We start from the raw sequence: 9,945 nt of genomic DNA on the forward strand, positions 1-9,945 counted from the left end.
TGATACTGATACTGCTGTTAATTGGGCTGAAAAAAACAGTCCTGTTTCTAAATCCTCCAATCATGGTTACCTCCCTCTCAAGTCTCAACTATATATGAATAATGAATAAGTATAACAGTACATACTGTTTTACTATAGCAAAAACTTGTAGTTTGATCAGTTATGAACGATATTTGGCCACGCCAATTTGTTATCAGTTATACTTATATCTTTATATTCATTATTCATATATAGTTATCTCAGCTTCTGAACATAGTAGATACTTTTAGGTAGGCTTAAATTAACTATAATTTCCAATGTCCATGTAATACTAATATATGTAAGTACAATTTATGGAGCAACATAATATGTCAAAGATGCCTTATTTTGGAGTAATTGACCATGAGCTGGCCCAATATTGCTAACTTTTGATACAAAAGACGTCTAAATGATTTGGATCGAGGGATTATGAAAAGAATTTACAAATTTACAAAAAATATTTGGGTAATACATTCAAATCAATATGTTAGTTTTTAAAATTCTTCAACCAAGCAGATTTCCTCAGCAAGCTTAAAGACTCTCTGTCCACAGGTCTTCTTCTGAGGCAACGTCTAACGAATCTTATAGCAGAGGAAGAAGACTTCTCGTTCATCCAGACTATTGGAACATCGCCTTTCAGGTCATCCAGAGTTTGGTAAGGGCAATCACCGTTTAGCAGGATGTAAGCAAGGGATCCCACCGCCCAAATAACTCCATCGGTAGACTTGAAGCTGCCGTCCAAAAACAGTTCAGGTGGATGGTAGACATCGGTTCCTTGGAGACGGTTGTAGGTTGAGGAGACAAGGGAGGATGAACCAAAGTCTATCAGCATGACATGCTTCGTCTTTGGGTTGTAGAGAAGGTTTTCGTCTTTGATGTCTCTGTGGTCGATCTTCTTGGAACGGCAGTACATCACAGCATCGAGGGTCTGGGAGATGATGGAAGCAGCTGTACTCTCGGACATGGGGGATTCTCTTTTGTTGACATAGGAGAAGAGGTCCTTGTAACCAGAACAGTGCTCCATCACCACAATCCAAGTTCCTCGCTCAAAGAAGTGACGGACGTATCTTATAACGTTCTTGTGTCGAAGGTTTCTCCACAGGATTATCTCGTCTGGGATCTTCATCTTGTCGGAGGAAGAGTAGGTCTTTCTACTAACGGGCATGTCTGAGAAGAATTTAACAGCGTAAGCATCTCCAGTTTTCTGTTCATAGCATTTGTAGACACATCCGAATCCACCGGATCCAAGTTGGCGGGAAAGGGTGTAGAGATCATCAAATGTAGACATGTTGGTATCACGTAGGAGATCTTATTTGGGTTAATAGTTATGTAGATTGTAGAAGATGTAAAGAACTGATGTAGGTTCGGATTCGTGGATGGTTTATATACTTCTACCATTTCGTCAATACCTCAGATTGGTTATCGGAGAATCTTACTGATCATGTATCACCCCGATAACGAGATGTGATCAATATCAGATATTTTGATCCGGTGACGAGGATATGATCACGTGTTAGAAGGTATCTGATTGATGGTGTGATACTTGATCCCCTATCACCTTGACATCGCGTAATGTGGCGAAACAAGGCAGTGCACGTTATTCAATATACCAGCAAGGATTGTTGGTGAGGATTATAATAATTCATGGGGAACTATCATAATGCTGCTTCAATATCACTTAGTACAATAACAATTAACTTATATTCCGGATTAATTAAAATTGACTGGTTTAATAATTAACAGAAATGAAATGTTTCCTCCGAGCTAGTTTCTTGTCCAGACTCCAGAACACCTGAGCAGTTCATCTTTTAGATCACATGAGTCATGAGTGACCACAAGAAAGAGGGATATGTGGTACAGGTAGTAATTCGGGGGAGATTAGTGGAGATTAGTGGAGAGTTATCAACCAGCAAATCTAGTTAAATCAGCGTAAGGCGCACCGATCATACCGTCGCGCGATTCGGCACTTGGGCGCCGTGGTTACTATGGCGCAGTTTATTTCACTGTTGTACACGCGATCATATTCTTACTTTTCCATAAACATTCGTTGCAATCTTTATCACTGTTTACAGTTATACATTCGCAAACTTTTATAAACGCATTAACGATGACCAGAAGAATCCTGTTCATCTAGGCACTTACAGTGCCACTCTCCGCTGCTTCAGTTCCACGATCACTGTATCTGAATATCAGCGACAACAATTCTACTTCGACATCGTTAATAAGAAAAGTCATACAAATAGCCAGATCCGATGACTCCGCGCAATGAAAGTTGCTTTCATAGCCATTCTATCTGCTTTCCTGCTAGCATGTTTGATGATCGGATTCTTTGAAAAGACCACGAAGAAGATTTCGGACTAGCTAAACTTTTAGAAGGAGACAACGACATTAACTCGAAAGTGGTCTACAGGAAAAAGTGAAACCAGAAGAAAAAATAATCAAATCACTGAGTCAGATCGATTATAAACCAAAAAATTATTACAAGCAGCTTATGCTTATAACATTGAAGGAAGGTCAAAAAGAGCAACCGTTAGCGAAGTTGATCGGCATGAAGAACTGGTCACGTGTTACTATCATTTCCTGAGACAACAGAAAGAGCTCATCTGGTCCAGCAAATACAAGTTTATCCCTCAGGATCTTGAACCTGGTGAACTTGGTGAACCTCTTGAGACGAAAATGCCAAATGGTCTCCATACGAATTCAAAGAATCAGATAGCGTTACATTGTCTTTCGGTTAACTTTACACCGGATAACTTGTTTGACGAATTGGGGAGGAGGGATCGAAATTTTTGTTTTATTTTTCATCTGATGAAGCACGGTCTTGTGTAAAAATATTGTAACCAGTTATGTCCTCTGATTTAAGTTTTAATTCGTGTTTTATACAGAAACTGCTCTTTTTCGTAAAGATCCGTTTGTAGAACGGCCTCTCTCCGGGAACCGGACACGAGGGCGTAGGACACAAGGGCGGTATTTTCTTAAAAGGGTGGACACGATGGCGAATCACATGAATCACTTTAAAATGGAAAAACGGGTCTTTTGATGTCCTCAACAGTCAGGTTGAGGTAAAGCTTAGCTCGAAGAATTGAATCTACTCACGTGTAAATTTGAAACAAAACATACTGATGTGAAAAATAATCACCCAGATTTAAACGAGCCAAAAATTGAGAGATTTTTCTTAAATATCTCAGCCAACTCAGCAGCAGATTTTGGGGTTTGGTAACGTGCTTAGACCAATCAAACACTGCCTAAGTGCCTAGATGTTCATGTGACAAACTTGGTCTTCAAAATATCGCAGTCGCTCACGCAACGGTTACCCGGGTTTAGATCAGGGATAGTACGTACCAAAACGGGTATTTACTTTGAGTAGACGAATTTCACTGAGGTGTGTTCACTCAATTTTTCAAACCATCAATCCTCTCAGTTAAAATGACCATCATTTAGGACGGTTTCTGTTCCGCCTTCGTGTCCATACTAAAATGAATCATTCGCCCTCGTGTCCACCCTTTTAGGAAAGTGACGCTCTTGTGTCCACCGCCCTTGTATCCTATACCCAGTGTGGTGTGATTTTACAACACAATATCCACGCTGCTCGCACTTCTATTTCAAGAGGTAGGATGACGTATATTGTACACGTGTTACCACCGTCGCGCGCCAAGCCACACGCGCTTAATTTGAAGCTCAACTGGACAGTGTGACTCGGTGTTGCTTTTGCTTGCGTCTCTTCAGGTTAGCTGGCGTTCGGCGAGATTGAGTCCAGTCATGAAAGTCGTTAGTCGTACTTTTTAGATCTCAGCTTAAACATACTAACATAGTGCTAAGGAAATAGTAAAACACACCAATTTTGGTGTAAAATGTTCATCTAAAGTAAGATAAGATCGATCTCAACATTTTGATCTTTATTATCAATTTTAACTTATCGTTTCCGGTTCCCATTAATTAAATTAATTATTAAGTTAAGCTAAAAATGATACCTCGATTCTTGTATTATCACATACTCTCGCCATATTACATTAGCCTACATCGGACGGTACGAAATTTACTTCCTTACTCGGATTTCTTGTTTGTTGTGTGTTGTGATGACTCTCTATCTCGAGCCAAAATAGAAACACTCCTGAAGTTTTTACTTGAGTAGAAATTATCATCAGGTGATTTAGATTAATTTATAGTGTTCGAGTAGGCATTACTAATTATAACTCTGTGATTTAGAGATTGTTCTGACACCCTTCTAAGAGATCACGCACGATCACTGTTGGCGTGGTTTCTATGGAAACTAGAACTTCTATGTCCCCTGACTTCAGTAGTAGTACCAGAGATGTTGTTTAGTTACCATATGCAATGATCATTAATCTAATGTCCGCACCCAAAGAATTATGACTGAAAATTTCTGATGAACCGATGAACGAATTATTTAAAAGTCTAAACAGTCCATCCTCTGCCAATATCCTATCATTACCATACTGAACAATGAACTTTATTTCTCCATGTTCCCCGAACTTTGTTAGTTTGAACAGCTGAATATTCGGAATATTATTCCTGAGTAGCGACAGCGAATCCCTGTTTTACTAAATTACACCTGTCAAGATGAGGAGTAATCTGAAACTCTGTTATCAGTCCTCTCCCCCGCGTTGAACACACTGACAGTTCAATAGCTGAGTCTGTGCCAACTCAATTACAGATCACGGCCGACTGCTGCTACTACTGGGGACCAGGCATTTCACCTCCGGCGGCCATGTTTTGAACAAAGTTTTTCTGTTAAGGTTCCGTTATTAGTGGTTACTACTTACTGTTAGGTGTGTGGGTAAAGTCACGATTAATTAAGGCTACGTATTGGTCGGTGAAACGTTAAGGATGAAACATGAGAGGATGAAACGTCGCATACTGGGTTTTCTTGAGTTATTTTGCCAATTAAGAAGTCAATTGGCTAATTAATGAATTTATATCTAGCTATTCACCACACTTTTACACTACGGGCTGGCGTTAATTGGTCCACACCTCAATTACCGGGTTTTGATAAGGAGTTAATTAATGCACATGATAATATATTGTTATTACAATTTGGCTCATATATCTGTCACTAATTTGTCTTTTATTGACTCTGACGTTTCCGCGTCTATGAGACATGAGTAATGAAGCATACTGGAACCAGCAACATTATCTATAGCGCTATCTCATCGTTACATTGTTTACCGTTTAAGGCCACAGGGGGGGGGGGGGGGGGTCGAGGCTTCAAAAAATGCAAAAAAATATTATGCTTTAAATCAATATATATTTTTGTGGTGGATACTTTGCCACCACTCATTTGTCTGTAGCTATTTTACTTTTTTTTTATAAATGAGGTTAACCAATTCTTCAAATAACCTCATTTTTTTGATAAATTGATAATGGAGGGCAGAAATATTGATGCCATTACAACTGAAATCTATGATAAGCTTTGTTTTTAATGTTTTTGTGTTATTTCAGCAGTTAAACTTTGAAAAATATACAAATAAAGGCAAAATACTCAAAAATCACATAACATAAAAAACAGTTTTTTGCCTCTCCTGAAAACCTCGAATTTTTAACTTCAAAATCTATCTTCTCCTAGAGTTTTTATCCATTTCACCTCAAACTTGGAACTTATGTTCCTGACATAAATTTAAAAGTTTGTTATGTAACGATTGTTGTAATTTTGCTCCTAACTCTTTTTATGAGGTTAACCATTTTAAATTTTGTAACCCGCACTCATGGTTAACCTCATATCTCAGCTTTGGAGCAAGATATCATAAATCGTTACATAACAAAAACTCAAAATACCTTGAAGAACATTGTTGCCAAGTTACAAGGTTCTAAGTCATAAACTAAAAAAGAAGATAGATTTTGAACACGATTTCATTTAAAGTTTTCATTTACAATAGAATTACAGGTAAACCTCAAAATTCAACGCGCGATATCTTCAAATAGGAAACTTTGTTTTCGGTAAGGACAAAAGCATTTGAAAATTTAGATCGAGCTCTACAACATATCTCAAAATCGACCTCGGACCCCCCCCCCCCCCCCCCTGTGGCCTTAACATAACAACAAAGCTCTGTATTCAAGGCTCTGTATTTCAGGCCCTTACTTAATTAGATTACTCTGCCATTTCCCGCCACATTTCTCAGGAGTTTAACTATAATCGTCTCTAGAGCCATATTGGAGTTAATGCACCTTCTTCCCTTGTGAATGTTTGGCATTCTTTTCAACGCGGATCACTAATAATAATAATAGTGTACCTAACTGTAGCAACGGTAAAATGTTATATCCATACTTCGAATACTACTTTGGTTTGATATTGCGTTACTTTCGGACTTCACTGTGACATAATGTTTTGTAATTATCAAGTGACGATTACTACGAGTTTTGTAAGTTCTCGGTTATGCTGATGTTTCAGCTTGTAATACTTCCCTAAAAGCAAGACTTCAGTTCTGCTTTCTCCGCACTGTAGCTGATAAAGTATCAAGCGTAGAATGTGATCCGGGAAGACGTGTCCGTGTGTTGTTGTCACTCTCTCTCTGATCTAATCCCTAATGTTACGTCTCGGTATCGGCTCTTACATTGTTGTTTTTGATACACCTTTTAGTTGTATTGCCATGTATAAGAGGAATGCAAATGCGGGAATAGTATAGTCTGCTGAAGTTTACTACATAACTTGAAATGTGTTTGTTATTCTGCTCGGTGTTAGTAACACTGGAAATAATACTCACAACTGACATCTGAAGGATCAAACCTTTTCAATTACATGAAAACATCGTAATTTTTTATTTTCAACTTGAATTCAGTTAAAATATGTTATTATGCAGTCGATATGTTTATACCCAATATGCATACCTACTTATACAATTTGTCACAATATGATTTGGAGAAGCTCCATTCTTAAGATATATTTAATAAACTATTTAAAGAGTATGTTTAGGTTCAGTTGAAGATTGGTTAGGAGACATTACATTCTTATTCAATTTTTCACAATATTATGATTTGTTGAAGCTATGTTCTTAGGATAGAGCACAAATTTCAAATGATAAGGTTTACTCAGAACTTGAATTGCCGACCTCTGAGCCCTAAAATCTAAATCCTACATACACAATGAGCATCAGTGGTGTTACTGTTATCAGTACGATGACGATCTGTTCACAAGTTATTTTTAGCAGCTAAACGCCTGTATCGTGTTGCAATGTGATGTTCTAACGTTACAATAATATCATGATACTGTCATCAGTTCGTGATTCATCTCGCCCCTTCCGAGGCCCCTAAATCACGTGCCCCAAATCTCCTGTCACGTGGTTATAGACTTATCTCGTGACCCTGAAACGCCCCAGAGTATACTACAAGAGTGGTCAGTCATGGTTTAGTGTTAGTTACGATACCACAGAGCCATGCTATGTTATAGAGACAGCATTATTCTAGACGAGATACCGAACATATCGACTTACATAATATCTCGTCTTATCTTGGGATCGCATATCTTGGTGAGTAATTCGTAGTGTACATTGGTTTACCGTTAATCATCACGCCCGTTAATCGTGATCTAATAATCGATTTTCCGAAGTGAAGTGGGCCTCGAGCTGTTGGCTTTTATTTTTAGAATTGCGGCAACTCTGATTCCTAATTCCGCTTGTACTCTTGATTGGGCGTATCTCATATCTGTGTGCTAATTGTTGGGTTAATCGATTGCGTGTTTCAAAATAAGGTGACTCCGCTTTCAAGAATGTACGCGCACTTGAGAAGACTATATTATTATACCTATAATTACGTTTGTTTCGAACGAATTCATAGTTTCCATAGTTTCCATAGTTTCCATAGTTATCTTTATCACATGTATCCCCGAACATAGAGTTTTTTCTATCAGGTACGTAACTATAACACTTGTAATGTTTATTAATAAAACAAATATTTAATAAAACAAATATTTATTTTTACGGCACAATCAAACAATATCAATAATAAATATATCAGGGGAGGTTTGAAGAGGTTTCAAGTGCCGAAGGCCACTGCTTATCTTTAGGATTTGAGAGTGACCTGTGCTTGAAACCCCCTCAACCATCCACTACGTCAATATACTTGTTATATAAACTATATAGAAAAATATAACAATCTAAAATTACTTATTGGTTTAGTTTGGTGACATAGGAGAGCCCAGTTGAGTTTTAGTTTAGGTTTAAGTTTTAAGTTATAGTTTAAAAGGTTAGCCATGTTTCATGGCAGAGAGAGATATCATGTGTGCAGAGCCGTACCGGATTTAGAATATAAATTAGTTACCATGTATTAGGGTCATCTCGATTTTGGAGGGATAGCAAGTGCTTTTTAAGGTTAGATTTAATAACACCTGACGAGGCTGACAAGTCTGAATTCTTGGAAGAACCCGGGATTATTATCCCATCTACATTAGCATCACATATTTCGAATACATAGGGGCTGAGGTCATTCCAAATTTTCGTAGAGGTGTACAAAAAGTTCTGTTGGGAGATATCCAACCTCAGTAATGGGACAATCAGACGAAGTTTTTCATTTCTAGGACAGAACTTGAAAAGATCTTTAATCGACTGGGGGACATCAAATTTAAGAATTTTGAATAGTTCCATAAATGTATGGTACATGTGCAGATTCTCCAGGTTCATAATTTTCTGCTCAGTGAATAGCGGTTTAGTGTGTTCAAGACAGTAGTTCTTGCTAGCCATATGTTCGTTATAAGTTCTTGAACGTGCACAGGTTAAATAGTATTCCTTATGATCAAAATTGGGAATGTTACCAAATAGCAGTCTTATACATCGTTTTTGAATTGCAAAGATTTTATTCAGCTTATGTTTAGGGATCCCACCCCAGCAACTTATACAATAGCTAAGATGTGACATAAAAAGAGCATTGTATATTTTCAAATATTCAGATTTGGGAATGAATTTGCAAATTCTCTTAATCGATACAATACTGGAGTTCAGCTTTAAAGATAAATGATTAAGATGTGGTTCCCAGCTTAGCTGTTCGTCTATTATCACCCCAAGAAACTTTGTACATTGAACTTTTTCTAGCTTTTTGCCATCTATTAAAATCGTTAGATTCCTGTTAAAGGGCCGTGTTCTGGCACAGGTCTGTGTTGCTCTTGACAAACCTGGCTGAAAATGCATGTAACAACTTTTCCCTGCATTTATATGTAACTTGTTAGACTCCATATAGTTACTGACCTGTTTCATTACATGATTAGCTTTTTCAAAAGCTTCCTGTGCTGAACTACCTATCACAAAAATATTTGTATCATCAGCAAACAGGACGAATTCAGCCAAGCTTGAGGAGCTCACAATATCATTTATATAAATCAGAAATAGTAGAGGTCCTAACACTGACCCCTGGGGTACACCATACTCAACTGAACACTTGTCCGATTTTTCAGTTTGAAAAGAAGTTACTTGGCTACGGTTTGTTAGATAGCTAGCAAGAGTTTTTAGTGCAATACCTCTTACTCCATAGTGTTCAAGTTTATGCAGGAGTTTATCGTGCTCAATTGTGTCAAATGCTTTACTTAGATCAATAAATATTCCAATTACATGATTTTTCTGTTCAATCTCATTAAGTATTTTATTGACAGAATAGTTTACGGCATGAGATGTTGAGTGTTGTTTTCTAAAACCAAATTGTCGATCATAAATCACGTTCATAGCACTGAGGTAATTATATAACCTATTATAAATTATTTTTTCAAGTATTTTTCCAAATATCGGTAATGTAGAAACAGGTCTATAGTTATCAAGGCATCGTGAGTCTCCTTTTTTATAAATTGGTGTAATAGAGCCCGTTTTAAGCTTGTTTGGAAAGACCCCATTGTCCAAGAACCAATTAAAGAATCTAGAGATATGACCAGACAGATAATTTACACTCTTTTTTAAGACTTTAACAGAGATATCACTTGCCTTCCCATTTTCA

At 37.5% G+C, this 9,945-nt stretch overlaps 1 protein-coding gene across 1 annotated transcript; it reads right to left on the bottom strand.

Moving 5' to 3' along the window:
- Positions 1–595: 595 nt before the first annotated feature.
- On the bottom strand, positions 596–1,306 carry LOC134825746 (serine/threonine-protein kinase pim-2-like; the record flags this gene model as incomplete). The annotated part of the gene is made up of 1 exon (XM_063837955.1): positions 596–1,306. A coding segment is annotated over exon 1 (711 nt), but the record flags the coding sequence as incomplete, so codon positions are not given.
- Positions 1,307–9,945: the final 8,639 nt, after the last annotated feature.

The sequence above is a fragment of the Bolinopsis microptera genome, unplaced genomic scaffold (genome assembly GCF_026151205.1).
Source record: "Bolinopsis microptera isolate Bmic1 unplaced genomic scaffold, MBARI_Bmic_1.0 sca55, whole genome shotgun sequence".
In the NCBI taxonomy this organism is placed as follows: Eukaryota; Metazoa; Ctenophora; class Tentaculata; order Lobata; family Bolinopsidae; genus Bolinopsis; species Bolinopsis microptera.